This window comes from Aulonocara sp. 'chitande type north' Nkhata Bay, linkage group LG18, assembly GCF_057382095.1.
Source record: "Aulonocara sp. 'chitande type north' Nkhata Bay isolate Kocher_YH1m ecotype deep benthic linkage group LG18, A_spYH_male_GT1.1, whole genome shotgun sequence".
Taxonomy (NCBI): domain Eukaryota; kingdom Metazoa; phylum Chordata; class Actinopteri; order Cichliformes; family Cichlidae; genus Aulonocara; species Aulonocara sp. 'chitande type north' Nkhata Bay.
This window is the reverse complement of record NC_141361.1, coordinates 469,981-496,026: the sequence shown is the minus strand read 5'-3', so window position 1 is coordinate 496,026 and position 26,046 is coordinate 469,981. Positions and strand designations below refer to the sequence as shown.

The 26,046-nt window shown below is 48.9% G+C and overlaps 1 protein-coding gene across 1 annotated transcript; it reads left to right on the top strand.

Moving 5' to 3' along the window:
- The first annotated feature begins 1,051 nt into the window (after positions 1–1,051).
- LOC147307519 (uncharacterized) lies at positions 1,052–25,998 on the top strand. The gene is made up of 8 exons (XM_086271535.1): positions 1,052–1,060; positions 1,120–1,320; positions 5,509–5,709; positions 9,902–10,102; positions 14,287–14,487; positions 19,259–19,459; positions 23,643–23,843; positions 25,993–25,998. The coding sequence occupies exons 1-8, from the start codon at positions 1,052–1,054 to the stop codon at positions 25,996–25,998; spliced, it is 1,221 nt and encodes a 406-aa protein (XP_086127661.1).
- Positions 25,999–26,046: the final 48 nt, after the last annotated feature.

The window sequence follows — 26,046 nt, the reverse complement described above, 5'->3', positions numbered from 1 at the left end:
GCTTCTGACACTTTGTACCGCATTGAGCCAGCAGAGGGAGCCCCCCTGGTTCAATCCCAGTTGCACAGCAGTTGTGACCAGCTTCTGTCTGTGTGCTTTGGTGTGTGTGAGTGTGTGTGTGTGTGTGTGTGTTGACAGAGAGAGAGAGAGAGAGATAGAGAGAGAGAGAGAGAGAGAGGGAGAGATACAAAGGAATGTAATTCAAATTTTGCACTTCAGACCTTACTGTGTGTGTGTGTGTGTGTCTGTCTTTTACACAAAAAATGCACTTGCAACAACTTTAATATGGAATGTACTGGACTTCCCAGCTAGGCGCCCTCCTGTGGACGACAGGTGCAATCCCAGTTGCACAGCACTTGACCAGCTTCTGTGTGTGTGTGTGTGTGTGTGTGACAGACAGACAGACAGACAGACAGAGAGGGAGATTCAAAGCATCAGGACCAGGAGATGACACAGTGCTCCAAAGGCCTGGTTCTGCTGCCTCCTCCTCCACCCACCTGCTGCAGACGCTTCTGTGAAGGGAAACTGCTACATGTTATGTCACCGATCCCTGCCATGCTGCGTGTCTAACGACCCGGCAGGGCCTGCTGAGTACAGTGGTGGTGGAATCGGCCCGATCGGACACTCCTATCTGCCACTTTGACCTTTTTATTCCGTCAAATTTGGACCCATTTACACCAAGTCCAGAACCGTTGGTGCTATCGACATGGGGTCTTCACCAGGGTGTCCGGAGCACCCCGAAACCCCCCCGTAGACACCACTTTCATCCCTCTACGACACTTACTTTCCCAGTTATTCCATTTTATTCCGTCAAGCTCTGGCTATTACCCCCTAACCTAACCAACCCTCATCATACCTGCATTTGTCCACTGGAGGGAGACAAAAACACCAAGCTCTGAGATTCAAATTTTGAACTGCAGACCTCACAGTGTCTGTGTGTGTGTGTGTGTGTGTGTGTGTGTGTGTGTGTGTGTGTGTGTGTGACAGAGAGAGAGAGAGAGTGACACTTGCTGTGTATTTAAGAAACAAACGCTCAAAGAAACCAAACAGAATGACACAGGCAGAAAGACACTGTTTTATTTTGGTAACCAATGATGCATTTCTTCTCCCCTTGTACAGTACACCCTGAAGCCGTGTGTGGACCAGGAGATCAGCAGAACAGGAACCACAGAGCGTCAGCGGCAGACATCCAAGCTGCACAGGGCACACGCAGCACCAGGCAGAATTAATGACGTCCCTGATCCACAGCTCAAGCCCAGCCACCCGCTGCCTCCTCGCCGCCTCCTCCCGGGACCTTCAAGGACCACCCACCAGCCACTGGTACACATTCCAATCTTACACAATGGCCCCAGCATCACAGGGCATCTCCTGACATTAAAATCTATCCTGATTTCTGTTGTTTTTCCCTCATCTCTGAGCCTGTGAGTGTGAGTGTGTGTGTGTGTGTGTGTGTGTGTGTGTCTCTCTCTCTTTTACACAAAAAACACATGTCAGTTGTTAAGGAAAATGTTATAAAACACTTCTTCAGTAAAGACTCAGAGAAGAGAAACACACAGAACTTCTTGCTAGCAAGGGCAGCCTCCACTCTAAGAGACTCCAGTGAGAGAACTGCCCCGGTCTTTATTTTATACTCCATTGAGTGTGTGTGTGTGTGTGTGTGTGTGTGTGTGTGTGTTGACAGAGAGAGAGAGAGAGAGAGAGAGACAGAGAGAGAGAGAGAGAGAGAGAGAGAGAGGGAGAGATACAAAGGAATGTAATTCAAATTTTGCACTTCAGACCTTACAGTGTGTGTGTGTGTGTGTGTGTGTGTGTGTGTGTGTGTGTGTGTGTGTGTGTGTGTGTTGACAGAGAGAGAGAGAGAGAGAGAGAGACAGAGAGAGAGAGAGAGAGAGAGAGAGGGAGAGATACAAAGGAATGTAATTCAAATTTTGCACTTCAGACCTTACAGTGTGTGTGTGTGTGTGTGTGTGTGTGTGTGTGTGTGTGTGTGTGTGTCTGTCTTTTACACAAAAAATGCACTTGCAACAACTTTAATATGGAATGTACTGGACTTCCCAGCTAGGCGCCCTCCTGTGGATGACAGGTGCAATTGATTGTCAAAAGCAGATATCTAACAGCTTCTGACACTTTGTACCGCATTGAGCCAGCAGAGGGAGCCCCCCTGGTTCAATCCCAGTTGCACAGCAGTTGTGACCAGCTTCTGTCTGTGTGCTTTGGTGTGTGTGAGTGTGTGTGTGTGTGTGTGTGTTGACAGAGAGAGAGAGAGAGAGACAGAGAGAGAGAGAGAGAGAGAGAGAGAGAGAGGGAGAGATACAAAGGAATGTAATTCAAATTTTGCACTTCAGACCTTACTGTGTGTGTGTGTGTGTGTGTGTGTGTGTGTGTGTGTGTGTGTCTGTCTTTTACACAAAAAATGCACTTGCAACAACTTTAATATGGAATGTACTGGACTTCCCAGCTAGGCGCCCTCCTGTGGACGACAGGTGCAATCCCAGTTGCACAGCACTTGACCAGCTTCTGTGTGTGTGTGTGTGTGTGTGTGTGTGTGTGTGTGTGTGTGTGTGTGACAGACAGACAGACAGACAGACAGACAGAGAGGGAGATTCAAAGCATCAGGACCAGGAGATGACACAGTGCTCCAAAGGCCTGGTTCTGCTGCCTCCTCCTCCACCCACCTGCTGCAGACGCTTCTGTGAAGGGAAACTGCTACATGTTATGTCACCGATCCCTGCCATGCTGCGTGTCGAACGACCCGGCAGGGCCTGCTGAGTACAGTGGTGGTGGACCCAGGCCCTCTGCACCTTCCTTTCTCCGACTGGGACCGTTTTGTCCCATCCTTTTTGGTCCGATTCGCCATATCTCCAGAACCGAAGAAGCCATCGGCGTGGCCTCTTCGCCACAGCGTCCGGCACCCACCAAAACCCCCACCTAGACACCAACATCAGCCCTCTACACCTCTTACTTTTTCAGTTATTCCACTTTTGTCCCATCCTCTCCTGGCTTTTTCCCCATAACCTATCATTTAAGCCTCATCATACCTGCCGTGGGCCACTGGAGGGAGACAAATCACCATGCACTAAAATTCAAATTTTGCACTGCAAACCTCACAGTGTCTGTGTCTGTGTGTGTGTGTGTGTGTGTGTGTGTGCGCGCTTTGGTGTGTGTGTGTGTGTGTGTGTGTGTGTGTGCGCGCTTTGGTGTGTGTGCTTTGGTGTGTGTGTGTGTGTGTGTGTGTGTGTGTGACAGAGAGAGAGAGAGAGAGAGTGACACTTGCTGTGTATTTAAGAAACAAACGCTCAAAGAAACCAAACAGAATGACACAGGCAGAAAGACACTGTTTTATTTTGGTAACCAATGATGCATTTCTTATCCCCTTGTACAGGGCCTTTTATGACAGGAACAGGAACCACAGAGCGTCAGCCGCACACATCGAAGCTGCACAGGGCACACGCGGCACCACGCAGAATAAATGACGTTCCTGGGCCAAGGCCGAAGCCCAGCCACCCGCTGCCTCCTCGCCGCCTCCTCCTGGGACCTTCAAGGACCACCCACCAGCCACTGGTACACATTCCAATCTTACACAATGGCCCCAGCATCACAGGGCATCTCCTGACATTAAAATCTATCCTGATTTCTGTTGTTTTTCCCTCATCTCTGAGCCGCTGAGTGTGAGTGTGAGTGTGTGTGTGTGTGTGTGTGTGTGTGTGTGTGTCTCTCTCTCTTTTACACAAAAAACACATGTCAGTTGTTAAGGAAAATGTTATAAAACACTTCTTCAGTAAAGACTCAGAGAAGAGAAACACACAGAACTTCTTGCTAGCAAGGGCAGCCTCCACTCTAAGAGACTCCAGTGAGAGAACTGCCCCGGTCTTTATTTTATACTCCATTGAGCGTGTGTGTGTGCGTGTGTGTGTGTGTGTGTGTGTTGACAGAGAGAGAGAGAGAGAGAGACAGAGAGAGAGAGAGAGAGGGAGAGATACAAAGGAATGTAATTCAAATTTTGCACTTCAGACCTTACAGTGTGTGTGTGTGTGTGTGTGTGTGTGTGTGTGTGTGTGTGTGTGTGTGTGTGTGTGTGTTGACAGAGAGAGAGAGAGAGAGAGAGAGACAGAGAGAGAGAGAGAGAGAGAGAGAGAGGGAGAGATACAAAGGAATGTAATTCAAATTTTGCACTTCAGACCTTACAGTGTGTGTGTGTGTGTGTGTGTGTGTGTGTGTGTGTGTGTGTGTCTGTCTTTTACACAAAAAATGCACTTGCAACAACTTTAATATGGAATGTACTGGACTTCCCAGCTCGGCGCCCTCCTGTGGATGACAGGTGCAATTGATTGTCAAAAGCAGATATCTAACAGCTTCTGACACTTTGTACCGCATTGAGCCAGCAGAGGGAGCCCCCCTGGTTCAATCCCAGTTGCACAGCAGTTGTGACCAGCTTCTGTCTGTGTGCTTTGGTGTGTGTGAGTGTGTGTGTGTGTGTGTGTGTGTTGACAGAGAGAGAGAGAGAGAGAGAGAGAGAGAGAGAGAGAGAGAGAGAGAGAGAGAGGGAGAGATACAAAGGAATGTAATTCAAATTTTGCACTTCAGACCTTACTGTGTGTGTGTGTGTGTGTGTGTGTGTGTGTGTGTGTGTGTGTGTGTGTGTGTGTCTGTCTTTTACACAAAAAATGCACTTGCAACAACTTTAATATGGAATGTACTGGACTTCCCAGCTAGGCGCCCTCCTGTGGACGACAGGTGCAATCCCAGTTGCACAGCACTTGACCAGCTTCTGTGTGTGTGTGTGTGTGTGTGACAGACAGACAGACAGACAGACAGAGAGGGAGATTCAAAGCATCAGGACCAGGAGATGACACAGTGCTCCAAAGGCCTGGTTCTGCTGCCTCCTCCTCCACCCACCTGCTGCAGACGCTTCTGTGAAGGGAAACTGCTACATGTTATGTCACCGATCCCTGCCATGCTGCGTGTCGAACGACCCGGCAGGGCCTGCTGAGTACAGTGGTGGTGGAATCGGCCCGATCGGACACTCCTATCTGCCACTTTGACCTTTTTATTCCGTCAAATTTGGACCCATTTACACCAAGTCCAGAACCGTTGGTGCTATCGACATGGGGTCTTCACCAGGGTGTCCGGAGCACCCCGAAACCCCCCCGTAGACACCACTTTCATCCCTCTACGACACTTACTTTCCCAGTTATTCCATTTTATTCCGTCAAGCTCTGGCTATTACCCCCTAACCTAACCAACCCTCATCATACCTGCATTTGTCCACTGGAGGGAGACAAAAACACCAAGCTCTGAGATTCAAATTTTGAACTGCAGACCTCACAGTGTCTGTGTGTGTGTGTGTGTGTGTGTGTGTGTGTGTGTGTGTGACAGAGAGAGAGAGAGAGTGACACTTGCTGTGTATTTAAGAAACAAACGCTCAAAGAAACCAAACAGAATGACACAGGCAGAAAGACACTGTTTTATTTTGGTAACCAATGATGCATTTCTTCTCCCCTTGTACAGTACACCCTGAAGCCGTGTGTGGACCAGGAGATCAGCAGAACAGGAACCACAGAGCGTCAGCGGCAGACATCCAAGCTGCACAGGGCACACGCAGCACCAGGCAGAATTAATGACGTCCCTGATCCACAGCTCAAGCCCAGCCACCCGCTGCCTCCTCGCCGCCTCCTCCCGGGACCTTCAAGGACCACCCACCAGCCACTGGTACACATTCCAATCTTACACAATGGCCCCAGCATCACAGGGCATCTCCTGACATTAAAATCTATCCTGATTTCTGTTGTTTTTCCCTCATCTCTGAGCCTGTGAGTGTGAGTGTGTGTGTGTGTGTGTGTGTGTGTGTGTCTCTCTCTCTTTTACACAAAAAACACATGTCAGTTGTTAAGGAAAATGTTATAAAACACTTCTTCAGTAAAGACTCAGAGAAGAGAAACACACAGAACTTCTTGCTAGCAAGGGCAGCCTCCACTCTAAGAGACTCCAGTGAGAGAACTGCCCCGGTCTTTATTTTATACTCCATTGAGTGTGTGTGTGTGTGTGTGTGTGTGTGTGTGTGTGTTGACAGAGAGAGAGAGAGAGAGAGAGAGACAGAGAGAGAGAGAGAGAGAGAGAGAGAGAGGGAGAGATACAAAGGAATGTAATTCAAATTTTGCACTTCAGACCTTACAGTGTGTGTGTGTGTGTGTGTGTGTGTGTGTGTGTGTGTGTGTGTGTGTGTGTGTGTGTTGACAGAGAGAGAGAGAGAGAGAGAGAGACAGAGAGAGAGAGAGAGAGAGAGAGAGGGAGAGATACAAAGGAATGTAATTCAAATTTTGCACTTCAGACCTTACAGTGTGTGTGTGTGTGTGTGTGTGTGTGTGTGTGTGTGTGTGTGTGTGTCTGTCTTTTACACAAAAAATGCACTTGCAACAACTTTAATATGGAATGTACTGGACTTCCCAGCTAGGCGCCCTCCTGTGGATGACAGGTGCAATTGATTGTCAAAAGCAGATATCTAACAGCTTCTGACACTTTGTACCGCATTGAGCCAGCAGAGGGAGCCCCCCTGGTTCAATCCCAGTTGCACAGCAGTTGTGACCAGCTTCTGTCTGTGTGCTTTGGTGTGTGTGAGTGTGTGTGTGTGTGTGTGTGTTGACAGAGAGAGAGAGAGAGAGACAGAGAGAGAGAGAGAGAGAGAGAGAGAGAGAGGGAGAGATACAAAGGAATGTAATTCAAATTTTGCACTTCAGACCTTACTGTGTGTGTGTGTGTGTGTGTGTGTGTGTGTGTGTGTGTGTGTCTGTCTTTTACACAAAAAATGCACTTGCAACAACTTTAATATGGAATGTACTGGACTTCCCAGCTAGGCGCCCTCCTGTGGACGACAGGTGCAATCCCAGTTGCACAGCACTTGACCAGCTTCTGTGTGTGTGTGTGTGTGTGTGTGTGTGTGTGTGTGTGTGTGTGTGTGACAGACAGACAGACAGACAGACAGACAGAGAGGGAGATTCAAAGCATCAGGACCAGGAGATGACACAGTGCTCCAAAGGCCTGGTTCTGCTGCCTCCTCCTCCACCCACCTGCTGCAGACGCTTCTGTGAAGGGAAACTGCTACATGTTATGTCACCGATCCCTGCCATGCTGCGTGTCGAACGACCCGGCAGGGCCTGCTGAGTACAGTGGTGGTGGACCCAGGCCCTCTGCACCTTCCTTTCTCCGACTGGGACCGTTTTGTCCCATCCTTTTTGGTCCGATTCGCCATATCTCCAGAACCGAAGAAGCCATCGGCGTGGCCTCTTCGCCACAGCGTCCGGCACCCACCAAAACCCCCACCTAGACACCAACATCAGCCCTCTACACCTCTTACTTTTTCAGTTATTCCACTTTTGTCCCATCCTCTCCTGGCTTTTTCCCCATAACCTATCATTTAAGCCTCATCATACCTGCCGTGGGCCACTGGAGGGAGACAAATCACCATGCACTAAAATTCAAATTTTGCACTGCAAACCTCACAGTGTCTGTGTCTGTGTGTGTGTGTGTGTGTGTGTGTGTGCGCGCTTTGGTGTGTGTGTGTGTGTGTGTGTGTGTGTGTGCGCGCTTTGGTGTGTGTGCTTTGGTGTGTGTGTGTGTGTGTGTGTGTGTGTGTGACAGAGAGAGAGAGAGAGAGAGTGACACTTGCTGTGTATTTAAGAAACAAACGCTCAAAGAAACCAAACAGAATGACACAGGCAGAAAGACACTGTTTTATTTTGGTAACCAATGATGCATTTCTTATCCCCTTGTACAGGGCCTTTTATGACAGGAACAGGAACCACAGAGCGTCAGCCGCACACATCGAAGCTGCACAGGGCACACGCGGCACCACGCAGAATAAATGACGTTCCTGGGCCAAGGCCGAAGCCCAGCCACCCGCTGCCTCCTCGCCGCCTCCTCCTGGGACCTTCAAGGACCACCCACCAGCCACTGGTACACATTCCAATCTTACACAATGGCCCCAGCATCACAGGGCATCTCCTGACATTAAAATCTATCCTGATTTCTGTTGTTTTTCCCTCATCTCTGAGCCGCTGAGTGTGAGTGTGAGTGTGTGTGTGTGTGTGTGTGTGTGTGTGTGTGTGTCTCTCTCTCTTTTACACAAAAAACACATGTCAGTTGTTAAGGAAAATGTTATAAAACACTTCTTCAGTAAAGACTCAGAGAAGAGAAACACACAGAACTTCTTGCTAGCAAGGGCAGCCTCCACTCTAAGAGACTCCAGTGAGAGAACTGCCCCGGTCTTTATTTTATACTCCATTGAGCGTGTGTGTGTGCGTGTGTGTGTGTGTGTGTGTGTTGACAGAGAGAGAGAGAGAGAGAGACAGAGAGAGAGAGAGAGAGGGAGAGATACAAAGGAATGTAATTCAAATTTTGCACTTCAGACCTTACAGTGTGTGTGTGTGTGTGTGTGTGTGTGTGTGTGTGTGTGTGTGTGTGTGTGTGTGTGTGTGTGTTGACAGAGAGAGAGAGAGAGAGAGAGAGACAGAGAGAGAGAGAGAGAGAGAGAGAGAGGGAGAGATACAAAGGAATGTAATTCAAATTTTGCACTTCAGACCTTACAGTGTGTGTGTGTGTGTGTGTGTGTGTGTGTGTGTGTGTGTGTGTCTGTCTTTTACACAAAAAATGCACTTGCAACAACTTTAATATGGAATGTACTGGACTTCCCAGCTCGGCGCCCTCCTGTGGATGACAGGTGCAATTGATTGTCAAAAGCAGATATCTAACAGCTTCTGACACTTTGTACCGCATTGAGCCAGCAGAGGGAGCCCCCCTGGTTCAATCCCAGTTGCACAGCAGTTGTGACCAGCTTCTGTCTGTGTGCTTTGGTGTGTGTGAGTGTGTGTGTGTGTGTGTGTGTGTTGACAGAGAGAGAGAGAGAGAGAGAGAGAGAGAGAGAGAGAGAGAGAGAGAGAGAGGGAGAGATACAAAGGAATGTAATTCAAATTTTGCACTTCAGACCTTACTGTGTGTGTGTGTGTGTGTGTGTGTGTGTGTGTGTGTGTGTGTGTGTGTGTGTGTCTGTCTTTTACACAAAAAATGCACTTGCAACAACTTTAATATGGAATGTACTGGACTTCCCAGCTAGGCGCCCTCCTGTGGACGACAGGTGCAATCCCAGTTGCACAGCACTTGACCAGCTTCTGTGTGTGTGTGTGTGTGTGTGACAGACAGACAGACAGACAGACAGAGAGGGAGATTCAAAGCATCAGGACCAGGAGATGACACAGTGCTCCAAAGGCCTGGTTCTGCTGCCTCCTCCTCCACCCACCTGCTGCAGACGCTTCTGTGAAGGGAAACTGCTACATGTTATGTCACCGATCCCTGCCATGCTGCGTGTCGAACGACCCGGCAGGGCCTGCTGAGTACAGTGGTGGTGGAATCGGCCCGATCGGACACTCCTATCTGCCACTTTGACCTTTTTATTCCGTCAAATTTGGACCCATTTACACCAAGTCCAGAACCGTTGGTGCTATCGACATGGGGTCTTCACCAGGGTGTCCGGAGCACCCCGAAACCCCCCCGTAGACACCACTTTCATCCCTCTACGACACTTACTTTCCCAGTTATTCCATTTTATTCCGTCAAGCTCTGGCTATTACCCCCTAACCTAACCAACCCTCATCATACCTGCATTTGTCCACTGGAGGGAGACAAAAACACCAAGCTCTGAGATTCAAATTTTGAACTGCAGACCTCACAGTGTCTGTGTGTGTGTGTGTGTGTGTGTGTGTGTGTGTGTGTGTGACAGAGAGAGAGAGAGAGTGACACTTGCTGTGTATTTAAGAAACAAACGCTCAAAGAAACCAAACAGAATGACACAGGCAGAAAGACACTGTTTTATTTTGGTAACCAATGATGCATTTCTTCTCCCCTTGTACAGTACACCCTGAAGCCGTGTGTGGACCAGGAGATCAGCAGAACAGGAACCACAGAGCGTCAGCGGCAGACATCCAAGCTGCACAGGGCACACGCAGCACCAGGCAGAATTAATGACGTCCCTGATCCACAGCTCAAGCCCAGCCACCCGCTGCCTCCTCGCCGCCTCCTCCCGGGACCTTCAAGGACCACCCACCAGCCACTGGTACACATTCCAATCTTACACAATGGCCCCAGCATCACAGGGCATCTCCTGACATTAAAATCTATCCTGATTTCTGTTGTTTTTCCCTCATCTCTGAGCCTGTGAGTGTGAGTGTGTGTGTGTGTGTGTGTGTGTGTGTGTCTCTCTCTCTTTTACACAAAAAACACATGTCAGTTGTTAAGGAAAATGTTATAAAACACTTCTTCAGTAAAGACTCAGAGAAGAGAAACACACAGAACTTCTTGCTAGCAAGGGCAGCCTCCACTCTAAGAGACTCCAGTGAGAGAACTGCCCCGGTCTTTATTTTATACTCCATTGAGTGTGTGTGTGTGTGTGTGTGTGTGTGTGTGTGTGTTGACAGAGAGAGAGAGAGAGAGAGAGAGACAGAGAGAGAGAGAGAGAGAGAGAGAGAGAGGGAGAGATACAAAGGAATGTAATTCAAATTTTGCACTTCAGACCTTACAGTGTGTGTGTGTGTGTGTGTGTGTGTGTGTGTGTGTGTGTGTGTGTGTGTGTGTGTGTTGACAGAGAGAGAGAGAGAGAGAGAGAGACAGAGAGAGAGAGAGAGAGAGAGAGAGGGAGAGATACAAAGGAATGTAATTCAAATTTTGCACTTCAGACCTTACAGTGTGTGTGTGTGTGTGTGTGTGTGTGTGTGTGTGTGTGTGTGTGTGTCTGTCTTTTACACAAAAAATGCACTTGCAACAACTTTAATATGGAATGTACTGGACTTCCCAGCTAGGCGCCCTCCTGTGGATGACAGGTGCAATTGATTGTCAAAAGCAGATATCTAACAGCTTCTGACACTTTGTACCGCATTGAGCCAGCAGAGGGAGCCCCCCTGGTTCAATCCCAGTTGCACAGCAGTTGTGACCAGCTTCTGTCTGTGTGCTTTGGTGTGTGTGAGTGTGTGTGTGTGTGTGTGTGTTGACAGAGAGAGAGAGAGAGAGACAGAGAGAGAGAGAGAGAGAGAGAGAGAGAGAGGGAGAGATACAAAGGAATGTAATTCAAATTTTGCACTTCAGACCTTACTGTGTGTGTGTGTGTGTGTGTGTGTGTGTGTGTGTGTGTGTGTCTGTCTTTTACACAAAAAATGCACTTGCAACAACTTTAATATGGAATGTACTGGACTTCCCAGCTAGGCGCCCTCCTGTGGACGACAGGTGCAATCCCAGTTGCACAGCACTTGACCAGCTTCTGTGTGTGTGTGTGTGTGTGTGTGTGTGTGTGTGTGTGTGTGTGTGTGACAGACAGACAGACAGACAGACAGACAGAGAGGGAGATTCAAAGCATCAGGACCAGGAGATGACACAGTGCTCCAAAGGCCTGGTTCTGCTGCCTCCTCCTCCACCCACCTGCTGCAGACGCTTCTGTGAAGGGAAACTGCTACATGTTATGTCACCGATCCCTGCCATGCTGCGTGTCGAACGACCCGGCAGGGCCTGCTGAGTACAGTGGTGGTGGACCCAGGCCCTCTGCACCTTCCTTTCTCCGACTGGGACCGTTTTGTCCCATCCTTTTTGGTCCGATTCGCCATATCTCCAGAACCGAAGAAGCCATCGGCGTGGCCTCTTCGCCACAGCGTCCGGCACCCACCAAAACCCCCACCTAGACACCAACATCAGCCCTCTACACCTCTTACTTTTTCAGTTATTCCACTTTTGTCCCATCCTCTCCTGGCTTTTTCCCCATAACCTATCATTTAAGCCTCATCATACCTGCCGTGGGCCACTGGAGGGAGACAAATCACCATGCACTAAAATTCAAATTTTGCACTGCAAACCTCACAGTGTCTGTGTCTGTGTGTGTGTGTGTGTGTGTGTGTGTGCGCGCTTTGGTGTGTGTGTGTGTGTGTGTGTGTGTGTGTGCGCGCTTTGGTGTGTGTGCTTTGGTGTGTGTGTGTGTGTGTGTGTGTGTGTGTGACAGAGAGAGAGAGAGAGAGAGTGACACTTGCTGTGTATTTAAGAAACAAACGCTCAAAGAAACCAAACAGAATGACACAGGCAGAAAGACACTGTTTTATTTTGGTAACCAATGATGCATTTCTTATCCCCTTGTACAGGGCCTTTTATGACAGGAACAGGAACCACAGAGCGTCAGCCGCACACATCGAAGCTGCACAGGGCACACGCGGCACCACGCAGAATAAATGACGTTCCTGGGCCAAGGCCGAAGCCCAGCCACCCGCTGCCTCCTCGCCGCCTCCTCCTGGGACCTTCAAGGACCACCCACCAGCCACTGGTACACATTCCAATCTTACACAATGGCCCCAGCATCACAGGGCATCTCCTGACATTAAAATCTATCCTGATTTCTGTTGTTTTTCCCTCATCTCTGAGCCGCTGAGTGTGAGTGTGAGTGTGTGTGTGTGTGTGTGTGTGTGTGTGTGTGTCTCTCTCTCTTTTACACAAAAAACACATGTCAGTTGTTAAGGAAAATGTTATAAAACACTTCTTCAGTAAAGACTCAGAGAAGAGAAACACACAGAACTTCTTGCTAGCAAGGGCAGCCTCCACTCTAAGAGACTCCAGTGAGAGAACTGCCCCGGTCTTTATTTTATACTCCATTGAGCGTGTGTGTGTGCGTGTGTGTGTGTGTGTGTGTGTTGACAGAGAGAGAGAGAGAGAGAGACAGAGAGAGAGAGAGAGAGGGAGAGATACAAAGGAATGTAATTCAAATTTTGCACTTCAGACCTTACAGTGTGTGTGTGTGTGTGTGTGTGTGTGTGTGTGTGTGTGTGTGTGTGTGTGTTGACAGAGAGAGAGAGAGAGAGAGAGAGACAGAGAGAGAGAGAGAGAGAGAGAGAGAGGGAGAGATACAAAGGAATGTAATTCAAATTTTGCACTTCAGACCTTACAGTGTGTGTGTGTGTGTGTGTGTGTGTGTGTGTGTGTGTGTGTGTCTGTCTTTTACACAAAAAATGCACTTGCAACAACTTTAATATGGAATGTACTGGACTTCCCAGCTCGGCGCCCTCCTGTGGATGACAGGTGCAATTGATTGTCAAAAGCAGATATCTAACAGCTTCTGACACTTTGTACCGCATTGAGCCAGCAGAGGGAGCCCCCCTGGTTCAATCCCAGTTGCACAGCAGTTGTGACCAGCTTCTGTCTGTGTGCTTTGGTGTGTGTGAGTGTGTGTGTGTGTGTGTGTGTGTTGACAGAGAGAGAGAGAGAGAGAGAGAGAGAGAGAGAGAGAGAGAGAGAGAGAGAGGGAGAGATACAAAGGAATGTAATTCAAATTTTGCACTTCAGACCTTACTGTGTGTGTGTGTGTGTGTGTGTGTGTGTGTGTGTGTGTGTGTGTGTGTGTGTGTCTGTCTTTTACACAAAAAATGCACTTGCAACAACTTTAATATGGAATGTACTGGACTTCCCAGCTAGGCGCCCTCCTGTGGACGACAGGTGCAATCCCAGTTGCACAGCACTTGACCAGCTTCTGTGTGTGTGTGTGTGTGTGTGACAGACAGACAGACAGACAGACAGAGAGGGAGATTCAAAGCATCAGGACCAGGAGATGACACAGTGCTCCAAAGGCCTGGTTCTGCTGCCTCCTCCTCCACCCACCTGCTGCAGACGCTTCTGTGAAGGGAAACTGCTACATGTTATGTCACCGATCCCTGCCATGCTGCGTGTCGAACGACCCGGCAGGGCCTGCTGAGTACAGTGGTGGTGGAATCGGCCCGATCGGACACTCCTATCTGCCACTTTGACCTTTTTATTCCGTCAAATTTGGACCCATTTACACCAAGTCCAGAACCGTTGGTGCTATCGACATGGGGTCTTCACCAGGGTGTCCGGAGCACCCCGAAACCCCCCCGTAGACACCACTTTCATCCCTCTACGACACTTACTTTCCCAGTTATTCCATTTTATTCCGTCAAGCTCTGGCTATTACCCCCTAACCTAACCAACCCTCATCATACCTGCATTTGTCCACTGGAGGGAGACAAAAACACCAAGCTCTGAGATTCAAATTTTGAACTGCAGACCTCACAGTGTCTGTGTGTGTGTGTGTGTGTGTGTGTGTGTGTGTGTGTGTGTGTGTGACAGAGAGAGAGAGAGAGTGACACTTGCTGTGTATTTAAGAAACAAACGCTCAAAGAAACCAAACAGAATGACACAGGCAGAAAGACACTGTTTTATTTTGGTAACCAATGATGCATTTCTTCTCCCCTTGTACAGTACACCCTGAAGCCGTGTGTGGACCAGGAGATCAGCAGAACAGGAACCACAGAGCGTCAGCGGCAGACATCCAAGCTGCACAGGGCACACGCAGCACCAGGCAGAATTAATGACGTCCCTGATCCACAGCTCAAGCCCAGCCACCCGCTGCCTCCTCGCCGCCTCCTCCCGGGACCTTCAAGGACCACCCACCAGCCACTGGTACACATTCCAATCTTACACAATGGCCCCAGCATCACAGGGCATCTCCTGACATTAAAATCTATCCTGATTTCTGTTGTTTTTCCCTCATCTCTGAGCCTGTGAGTGTGAGTGTGTGTGTGTGTGTGTGTGTGTGTGTGTGTGTGTGTGTGTGTGTGTCTCTCTCTCTTTTACACAAAAAACACATGTCAGTTGTTAAGGAAAATGTTATAAAACACTTCTTCAGTAAAGACTCAGAGAAGAGAAACACACAGAACTTCTTGCTAGCAAGGGCAGCCTCCACTCTAAGAGACTCCAGTGAGAGAACTGCCCCGGTCTTTATTTTATACTCCATTGAGTGTGTGTGTGTGTGTGTGTGTGTGTGTGTGTGTGTGTGTGTTGACAGAGAGAGAGAGAGAGAGAGAGAGACAGAGAGAGAGAGAGAGAGAGAGAGAGGGAGAGATACAAAGGAATGTAATTCAAATTTTGCACTTCAGACCTTACAGTGTGTGTGTGTGTGTGTGTGTGTGTGTGTGTGTGTGTCTGTCTTTTACACAAAAAATGCACTTGCAACAACTTTAATATGGAATGTACTGGACTTCCCAGCTAGGCGCCCTCCTGTGGATGACAGGTGCAATTGATTGTCAAAAGCAGATATCTAACAGCTTCTGACACTTTGTACCGCATTGAGCCAGCAGAGGGAGCCCCCCTGGTTCAATCCCAGTTGCACAGCAGTTGTGACCAGCTTCTGTCTGTGTGCTTTGGTGTGTGTGAGTGTGTGTGTGTGTGTGTGTGTTGACAGAGAGAGAGAGAGAGAGAGACAGAGAGAGAGAGAGAGAGAGAGAGAGAGAGGGAGAGATACAAAGGAATGTAATTCAAATTTTGCACTTCAGACCTTACTGTGTGTGTGTGTGTGTGTGTGTGTGTGTGTGTGTGTGTGTGTGTGTGTGTGTGTCTGTCTTTTACACAAAAAATGCACTTGCAACAACTTTAATATGGAATGTACTGGACTTCCCAGCTAGGCGCCCTCCTGTGGATGACAGGTGCAATTGATTGTCAAAAGCAGATATCTAACAGCTTCTGACACTTTGTACCGCATTGAGCCAGCAGAGGGAGCCCCCCTGGTTCAATCCCAGTTGCACAGCAGTTGTGACCAGCTTCTGTCTGTGTGCTTTGGTGTGTGTGAGTGTGTGTGTGTGTGTGTGTGTTGACAGAGAGAGAGAGAGAGAGACAGAGAGAGAGAGAGAGAGAGAGAGAGAGAGGGAGAGATACAAAGGAATGTAATTCAAATTTTGCACTTCAGACCTTACTGTGTGTGTGTGTGTGTGTGTGTGTGTGTGTGTGTGTGTGTGTCTGTCTTTTACACAAAAAATGCACTTGCAACAACTTTAATATGGAATGTACTGGACTTCCCAGCTAGGCGCCCTCCTGTGGATGACAGGTGCAATTGATTGTCAAAAGCAGATATCTAACAGCTTCTGACACTTTGTACCGCATTGAGCCAGCAGAGGGAGCCCCCCTGGTTCAATCCCAGTTGCACAGCAGTTGTGACCAGCTTCTGTCTGTGTGCTTTGGTGTGTGTGAGTGTGTGTGTGTGTGTGTGTGTGTTGACAGAGAGAGAGAGAGAGAGACAGAGAGAGAGAGAGAGAGAGAGAGAGAGAGAGGGAGAGATACAAAGGAATGTAATTCAAATTTTGCACTTCAGACCTTACTGTGTGTGTGTGTGTGTGTGTGTGTGTGTGTGTGTGTGTGTGTGTGTGTGTGTGTGTGTCTGTCTTTTACACAAAAAATGCACTTGCAACAACTTTAATATGGAATGTACTGGACTTCCCAGCTAGGCGCCCTCCTGTGGACGACAGGTGCAATCCCAGTTGCACAGCACTTGACCAGCTTCTGTGTGTGTGTGTGTGTGACAGACAGACAGACAGACAGACAGAGAGGGAGATTCAAAGCATCAGGACCAGGAGATGACACAGTGCTCCAAAGGCCTGGTTCTGCTGCCTCCTCCTCCACCCACCTGCTGCAGACGCTTCTGTGAAGGGAAACTGCTACATGTTATGTCACCGATCCCTGCCATGCTGCGTGTCTAACGACCCGGCAGGGCCTGCTGAGTACAGTGGTGGTGGAATCGGCCCGATCGGACACTCCTATCTGCCACTTTGACCTTTTTATTCCGTCAAATTTGGACCCATTTACACCAAGTCCAGAACCGTTGGTGCTATCGACATGGGGTCTTCACCAGGGTGTCCGGAGCACCCCGAAACCCCCCCGTAGACACCACTTTCATCCCTCTACGACACTTACTTTCCCAGTTATTCCATTTTATTCCGTCAAGCTCTGGCTATTACCCCCTAACCTAACCCTAACCCTAACCCTAACCCTAACCCTAACCCTAACCCTAACCCTAACCCCCTAACCCTAACCCTAACCCTAACCCTAGCAAGGGCAGCCTCCACTCTAAGAGACTCCAGTGAGAGAACTGCCCCGGTCTTTATTTTATACTCCATTGAGTGTGTGTGTGTGTGTGTGTGTGTGTGTGTGTGTGTGTTGACAGAGAGAGAGAGAGAGAGAGAGAGACAGAGAGAGAGAGAGAGAGAGAGAGAGGGAGAGATACAAAGGAATGTAATTCAAATTTTGCACTTCAGACCTTACAGTGTGTGTGTGTGTGTGTGTGTGTGTGTGTGTGTGTGTCTGTCTTTTACACAAAAAATGCACTTGCAACAACTTTAATATGGAATGTACTGGACTTCCCAGCTAGGCGCCCTCCTGTGGATGACAGGTGCAATTGATTGTCAAAAGCAGATATCTAACAGCTTCTGACACTTTGTACCGCATTGAGCCAGCAGAGGGAGCCCCCCTGGTTCAATCCCAGTTGCACAGCAGTTGTGACCAGCTTCTGTCTGTGTGCTTTGGTGTGTGTGAGTGTGTGTGTGTGTGTGTGTGTTGACAGAGAGAGAGAGAGAGAGAGACAGAGAGAGAGAGAGAGAGAGAGAGAGAGAGGGAGAGATACAAAGGAATGTAATTCAAATTTTGCACTTCAGACCTTACTGTGTGTGTGTGTGTGTGTGTGTGTGTGTGTGTGTGTGTGTGTGTGTGTGTGTCTGTCTTTTACACAAAAAATGCACTTGCAACAACTTTAATATGGAATGTACTGGACTTCCCAGCTAGGCGCCCTCCTGTGGATGACAGGTGCAATTGATTGTCAAAAGCAGATATCTAACAGCTTCTGACACTTTGTACCGCATTGAGCCAGCAGAGGGAGCCCCCCTGGTTCAATCCCAGTTGCACAGCAGTTGTGACCAGCTTCTGTCTGTGTGCTTTGGTGTGTGTGAGTGTGTGTGTGTGTGTGTGTGTTGACAGAGAGAGAGAGAGAGAGACAGAGAGAGAGAGAGAGAGAGAGAGAGAGAGGGAGAGATACAAAGGAATGTAATTCAAATTTTGCACTTCAGACCTTACTGTGTGTGTGTGTGTGTGTGTGTGTGTGTGTGTGTGTGTGTGTGTCTGTCTTTTACACAAAAAATGCACTTGCAACAACTTTAATATGGAATGTACTGGACTTCCCAGCTAGGCGCCCTCCTGTGGATGACAGGTGCAATTGATTGTCAAAAGCAGATATCTAACAGCTTCTGACACTTTGTACCGCATTGAGCCAGCAGAGGGAGCCCCCCTGGTTCAATCCCAGTTGCACAGCAGTTGTGACCAGCTTCTGTCTGTGTGCTTTGGTGTGTGTGAGTGTGTGTGTGTGTGTGTGTGTGTTGACAGAGAGAGAGAGAGAGAGACAGAGAGAGAGAGAGAGAGAGAGAGAGAGAGAGGGAGAGATACAAAGGAATGTAATTCAAATTTTGCACTTCAGACCTTACTGTGTGTGTGTGTGTGTGTGTGTGTGTGTGTGTGTGTGTGTGTGTGTGTGTGTGTGTGTGTGTGTGTGTGTGTCTGTCTTTTACACAAAAAATGCACTTGCAACAACTTTAATATGGAATGTACTGGACTTCCCAGCTAGGCGCCCTCCTGTGGACGACAGGTGCAATCCCAGTTGCACAGCACTTGACCAGCTTCTGTGTGTGTGTGTGTGTGACAGACAGACAGACAGACAGACAGAGAGGGAGATTCAAAGCATCAGGACCAGGAGATGACACAGTGCTCCAAAGGCCTGGTTCTGCTGCCTCCTCCTCCACCCACCTGCTGCAGACGCTTCTGTGAAGGGAAACTGCTACATGTTATGTCACGATCCCTGCCATGCTGCGTGTCTAACGACCCGGCAGGGCCTGCTGAGTACAGTGGTGGTGGAATCGGCCCGATCGGACACTCCTATCTGCCACTTTGACCTTTTTATTCCGTCAAATTTGGACCCATTTACACCAAGTCCAGAACCGTTGGTGCTATCGACATGGGGTCTTCACCAGGGTGTCCGGAGCACCCCGAAACCCCCCCGTAGACACCACTTTCATCCCTCTACGACACTTACTTTCCCAGTTATTCCATTTTATTCCGTCAAGCTCTGGCTATTACCCCCTAACCTAACCAACCCTCATCATACCTGCATTTGTCCACTGGAGGGAGACAAAAACACCAAGCTCTGAGATTCAAATTTTGAACTGCAGACCTCACAGTGTCTGTGTGTGTGTGTGTGTGTGTGTGTGTGTGTGTGTGTGTGTGACAGAGAGAGAGAGAGAGTGACACTTGCTGTGTATTTAAGAAACAAACGCTCAAAGAAACCAAACAGAATGACACAGGCAGAAAGACACTGTTTTATTTTGGTAACCAATGATGCATTTCTTCTCCCCTTGTACAGTACACCCTGAAGCCGTGTGTGGACCAGGAGATCAGCAGAACAGGAACCACAGAGCGTCAGCGGCAGACATCCAAGCTGCACAGGGCACACGCAGCACCAGGCAGAATTAATGACGTCCCTGATCCACAGCTCAAGCCCAGCCACCCGCTGCCTCCTCGCCGCCTCCTCCCGGGACCTTCAAGGACCACCCACCAGCCACTGGTACACATTCCAATCTTACACAATGGCCCCAGCATCACAGGGCATCTCCTGACATTAAAATCTATCCTGATTTCTGTTGTTTTTCCCTCATCTCTGAGCCTGTGAGTGTGAGTGTGTGTGTGTGTGTGTGTGTGTGTGTGTCTCTCTCTCTTTTACACAAAAAACACATGTCAGTTGTTAAGGAAAATGTTATAAAACACTTCTTCAGTAAAGACTCAGAGAAGAGAAACACACAGAACTTCTTGCTAGCAAGGGCAGCCTCCACTCTAAGAGACTCCAGTGAGAGAACTGCCCCGGTCTTTATTTTATACTCCATTGAGTGTGTGTGTGTGTGTGTGTGTGTGTGTGTGTGTGTTGACAGAGAGAGAGAGAGAGAGAGAGAGACAGAGAGAGAGAGAGAGAGAGAGAGAGAGAGGGAGAGATACAAAGGAATGTAATTCAAATTTTGCACTTCAGACCTTACAGTGTGTGTGTGTGTGTGTGTGTGTGTGTGTGTGTGTGTGTGTGTGTGTGTGTGTGTGTTGACAGAGAGAGAGAGAGAGAGAGAGAGACAGAGAGAGAGAGAGAGAGAGAGAGAGGGAGAGATACAAAGGAATGTAATTCAAATTTTGCACTTCAGACCTTACAGTGTGTGTGTGTGTGTGTGTGTGTGTGTGTGTGTGTGTGTGTGTGTGTCTGTCTTTTACACAAAAAATGCACTTGCAACAACTTTAATATGGAATGTACTGGACTTCCCAGCTAGGCGCCCTCCTGTGGATGACAGGTGCAATTGATTGTCAAAAGCAGATATCTAACAGCTTCTGACACTTTGTACCGCATTGAGCCAGCAGAGGGAGCCCCCCTGGTTCAATCCCAGTTGCACAGCAGTTGTGACCAGCTTCTGTCTGTGTGCTTTGGTGTGTGTGAGTGTGTGTGTGTGTGTGTGTGTTGACAGAGAGAGAGAGAGAGAGACAGAGAGAGAGAGAGAGAGAGAGAGAGAGAGAGGGAGAGATACAAAGGAATGTAATTCAAATTTTGCACTTCAGACCTTACTGTGTGTGTGTGTGTGTGTGTGTGTGTGTGTGTGTGTGTGTGTCTGTCTTTTACACAAAAAATGCACTTGCAACAACTTTAATATGGAATGTACTGGACTTCCCAGCTAGGCGCCCTCCTGTGGACGACAGGTGCAATCCCAGTTGCACAGCACTTGACCAGCTTCTGTGTGTGTGTGTGTGTGTGTGTGTGTGTGTGTGTGTGTGTGTGTGTGACAGACAGACAGACAGACAGACAGACAGAGAGGGAGATTCAAAGCATCAGGACCAGGAGATGACACAGTGCTCCAAAGGCCTGGTTCTGCTGCCTCCTCCTCCACCCACCTGCTGCAGACGCTTCTGTGAAGGGAAACTGCTACATGTTATGTCACCGATCCCTGCCATGCTGCGTGTCGAACGACCCGGCAGGGCCTGCTGAGTACAGTGGTGGTGGACCCAGGCCCTCTGCACCTTCCTTTCTCCGACTGGGACCGTTTTGTCCCATCCTTTTTGGTCCGATTCGCCATATCTCCAGAACCGAAGAAGCCATCGGCGTGGCCTCTTCGCCACAGCGTCCGGCACCCACCAAAACCCCCACCTAGACACCAACATCAGCCCTCTACACCTCTTACTTTTTCAGTTATTCCACTTTTGTCCCATCCTCTCCTGGCTTTTTCCCCATAACCTATCATTTAAGCCTCATCATACCTGCCGTGGGCCACTGGAGGGAGACAAATCACCATGCACTAAAATTCAAATTTTGCACTGCAAACCTCACAGTGTCTGTGTCTGTGTGTGTGTGTGTGTGTGTGTGTGTGCGCGCTTTGGTGTGTGTGTGTGTGTGTGTGTGTGTGTGTGCGCGCTTTGGTGTGTGTGCTTTGGTGTGTGTGTGTGTGTGTGTGTGTGTGTGTGACAGAGAGAGAGAGAGAGAGAGTGACACTTGCTGTGTATTTAAGAAACAAACGCTCAAAGAAACCAAACAGAATGACACAGGCAGAAAGACACTGTTTTATTTTGGTAACCAATGATGCATTTCTTATCCCCTTGTACAGGGCCTTTTATGACAGGAACAGGAACCACAGAGCGTCAGCCGCACACATCGAAGCTGCACAGGGCACACGCGGCACCACGCAGAATAAATGACGTTCCTGGGCCAAGGCCGAAGCCCAGCCACCCGCTGCCTCCTCGCCGCCTCCTCCTGGGACCTTCAAGGACCACCCACCAGCCACTGGTACACATTCCAATCTTACACAATGGCCCCAGCATCACAGGGCATCTCCTGACATTAAAATCTATCCTGATTTCTGTTGTTTTTCCCTCATCTCTGAGCCGCTGAGTGTGAGTGTGAGTGTGTGTGTGTGTGTGTGTGTGTGTGTGTGTGTGTCTCTCTCTCTTTTACACAAAAAACACATGTCAGTTGTTAAGGAAAATGTTATAAAACACTTCTTCAGTAAAGACTCAGAGAAGAGAAACACACAGAACTTCTTGCTAGCAAGGGCAGCCTCCACTCTAAGAGACTCCAGTGAGAGAACTGCCCCGGTCTTTATTTTATACTCCATTGAGCGTGTGTGTGTGCGTGTGTGTGTGTGTGTGTGTGTTGACAGAGAGAGAGAGAGAGAGAGACAGAGAGAGAGAGAGAGAGGGAGAGATACAAAGGAATGTAATTCAAATTTTGCACTTCAGACCTTACAGTGTGTGTGTGTGTGTGTGTGTGTGTGTGTGTGTGTGTGTGTGTGTGTGTGTGTGTGTGTGTGTTGACAGAGAGAGAGAGAGAGAGAGAGAGACAGAGAGAGAGAGAGAGAGAGAGAGAGAGGGAGAGATACAAAGGAATGTAATTCAAATTTTGCACTTCAGACCTTACAGTGTGTGTGTGTGTGTGTGTGTGTGTGTGTGTGTGTGTGTGTGTCTGTCTTTTACACAAAAAATGCACTTGCAACAACTTTAATATGGAATGTACTGGACTTCCCAGCTCGGCGCCCTCCTGTGGATGACAGGTGCAATTGATTGTCAAAAGCAGATATCTAACAGCTTCTGACACTTTGTACCGCATTGAGCCAGCAGAGGGAGCCCCCCTGGTTCAATCCCAGTTGCACAGCAGTTGTGACCAGCTTCTGTCTGTGTGCTTTGGTGTGTGTGAGTGTGTGTGTGTGTGTGTGTGTGTTGACAGAGAGAGAGAGAGAGAGAGAGAGAGAGAGAGAGAGAGAGAGAGAGAGAGAGGGAGAGATACAAAGGAATGTAATTCAAATTTTGCACTTCAGACCTTACTGTGTGTGTGTGTGTGTGTGTGTGTGTGTGTGTGTGTGTGTGTGTGTGTGTGTCTGTCTTTTACACAAAAAATGCACTTGCAACAACTTTAATATGGAATGTACTGGACTTCCCAGCTAGGCGCCCTCCTGTGGACGACAGGTGCAATCCCAGTTGCACAGCACTTGACCAGCTTCTGTGTGTGTGTGTGTGTGACAGACAGACAGACAGACAGACAGAGAGGGAGATTCAAAGCATCAGGACCAGGAGATGACACAGTGCTCCAAAGGCCTGGTTCTGCTGCCTCCTCCTCCACCCACCTGCTGCAGACGCTTCTGTGAAGGGAAACTGCTACATGTTATGTCACGATCCCTGCCATGCTGCGTGTCTAACGACCCGGCAGGGCCTGCTGAGTACAGTGGTGGTGGAATCGGCCCGATCGGACACTCCTATCTGCCACTTTGACCTTTTTATTCCGTCAAATTTGGACCCATTTACACCAAGTCCAGAACCGTTGGTGCTATCGACATGGGGTCTTCACCAGGGTGTCCGGAGCACCCCGAAACCCCCCCGTAGACACCACTTTCATCCCTCTACGACACTTACTTTCCCAGTTATTCCATTTTATTCCGTCAAGCTCTGGCTATTACCCCCTAACCTAACCAACCCTCATCATACCTGCATTTGTCCACTGGAGGGAGACAAAAACACCAAGCTCTGAGATTCAAATTTTGAACTGCAGACCTCACAGTGTCTGTGTGTGTGTGTGTGTGTGTGTGTGTGTGTGTGTGTGACAGAGAGAGAGAGAGAGTGACACTTGCTGTGTATTTAAGAAACAAACGCTCAAAGAAACCAAACAGAATGACACAGGCAGAAAGACACTGTTTTATTTTGGTAACCAATGATGCATTTCTTCTCCCCTTGTACAGTACACCCTGAAGCCGTGTGTGGACCAGGAGATCAGCAGAACAGGAACCACAGAGCGTCAGCGGCAGACATCCAAGCTGCACAGGGCACACGCAGCACCAGGCAGAATTAATGACGTCCCTGATCCACAGCTCAAGCCCAGCCACCCGCTGCCTCCTCGCCGCCTCCTCCCGGGACCTTCAAGGACCACCCACCAGCCACTGGTACACATTCCAATCTTACACAATGGCCCCAGCATCACAGGGCATCTCCTGACATTAAAATCTATCCTGATTTCTGTTGTTTTTCCCTCATCTCTGAGCCTGTGAGTGTGAGTGTGTGTGTGTGTGTGTGTGTGTGTGTGTCTCTCTCTCTTTTACACAAAAAACACATGTCAGTTGTTAAGGAAAATGTTATAAAACACTTCTTCAGTAAAGACTCAGAGAAGAGAAACACACAGAACTTCTTGCTAGCAAGGGCAGCCTCCACTCTAAGAGACTCCAGTGAGAGAACTGCCCCGGTCTTTATTTTATACTCCATTGAGTGTGTGTGTGTGTGTGTGTGTGTGTGTGTGTGTGTTGACAGAGAGAGAGAGAGAGAGAGAGAGACAGAGAGAGAGAGAGAGAGAGAGAGAGAGAGGGAGAGATACAAAGGAATGTAATTCAAATTTTGCACTTCAGACCTTACAGTGTGTGTGTGTGTGTGTGTGTGTGTGTGTGTGTGTGTGTGTGTGTGTGTGTGTGTGTTGACAGAGAGAGAGAGAGAGAGAGAGAGACAGAGAGAGAGAGAGAGAGAGAGAGAGGGAGAGATACAAAGGAATGTAATTCAAATTTTGCACTTCAGACCTTACAGTGTGTGTGTGTGTGTGTGTGTGTGTGTGTGTGTGTGTGTGTGTGTGTCTGTCTTTTACACAAAAAATGCACTTGCAACAACTTTAATATGGAATGTACTGGACTTCCCAGCTAGGCGCCCTCCTGTGGATGACAGGTGCAATTGATTGTCAAAAGCAGATATCTAACAGCTTCTGACACTTTGTACCGCATTGAGCCAGCAGAGGGAGCCCCCCTGGTTCAATCCCAGTTGCACAGCAGTTGTGACCAGCTTCTGTCTGTGTGCTTTGGTGTGTGTGAGTGTGTGTGTGTGTGTGTGTGTTGACAGAGAGAGAGAGAGAGAGACAGAGAGAGAGAGAGAGAGAGAGAGAGAGAGAGGGAGAGATACAAAGGAATGTAATTCAAATTTTGCACTTCAGACCTTACTGTGTGTGTGTGTGTGTGTGTGTGTGTGTGTGTGTGTGTGTGTCTGTCTTTTACACAAAAAATGCACTTGCAACAACTTTAATATGGAATGTACTGGACTTCCCAGCTAGGCGCCCTCCTGTGGACGACAGGTGCAATCCCAGTTGCACAGCACTTGACCAGCTTCTGTGTGTGTGTGTGTGTGTGTGTGTGTGTGTGTGTGTGTGTGTGTGTGACAGACAGACAGACAGACAGACAGACAGAGAGGGAGATTCAAAGCATCAGGACCAGGAGATGACACAGTGCTCCAAAGGCCTGGTTCTGCTGCCTCCTCCTCCACCCACCTGCTGCAGACGCTTCTGTGAAGGGAAACTGCTACATGTTATGTCACCGATCCCTGCCATGCTGCGTGTCGAACGACCCGGCAGGGCCTGCTGAGTACAGTGGTGGTGGACCCAGGCCCTCTGCACCTTCCTTTCTCCGACTGGGACCGTTTTGTCCCATCCTTTTTGGTCCGATTCGCCATATCTCCAGAACCGAAGAAGCCATCGGCGTGGCCTCTTCGCCACAGCGTCCGGCACCCACCAAAACCCCCACCTAGACACCAACATCAGCCCTCTACACCTCTTACTTTTTCAGTTATTCCACTTTTGTCCCATCCTCTCCTGGCTTTTTCCCCATAACCTAACCCTAACCCTAACCCTAACCCTAACCCTAACCCTAACCCTAACCCTAACCCCTACCCTAACCCCTAACCCCTAACCCTAACCCCTAACCCTAACCCTTTGATCTCCCCTAACCCTAACCCCCTAACCCTAACCCTAACCCTAACCCTAACCCTAAGCCTGAAGAAGGCTCAGAGAAGCCGAAACGTCGCGAATGGCCCAACCCCAGTGCACTACACCCGCTTAGGGTAATTTTTTGATCAGGGGGCACCAATACCAGTCCCATGGATGGACCGTGCACCTAGGTTCCGGCATAGCCGGGCCTATTCTTTCCCCACACCCTAACCAGCCTGTGCCTCCTGGGATTGGTGGTGCCCCTGCCCATTGCCTCTCTCCCTCATTGTGGGGAGCCCCCCACCCACTACCCTGTCCTTACCCTAACCCCATTGCCCCCCTCCCCCCTCCCCTTCTAGCCCTAACTAAGGGAGCCCTAAAAGCCTAAGCTAAGAGAAAAAAGACAAGAAAGG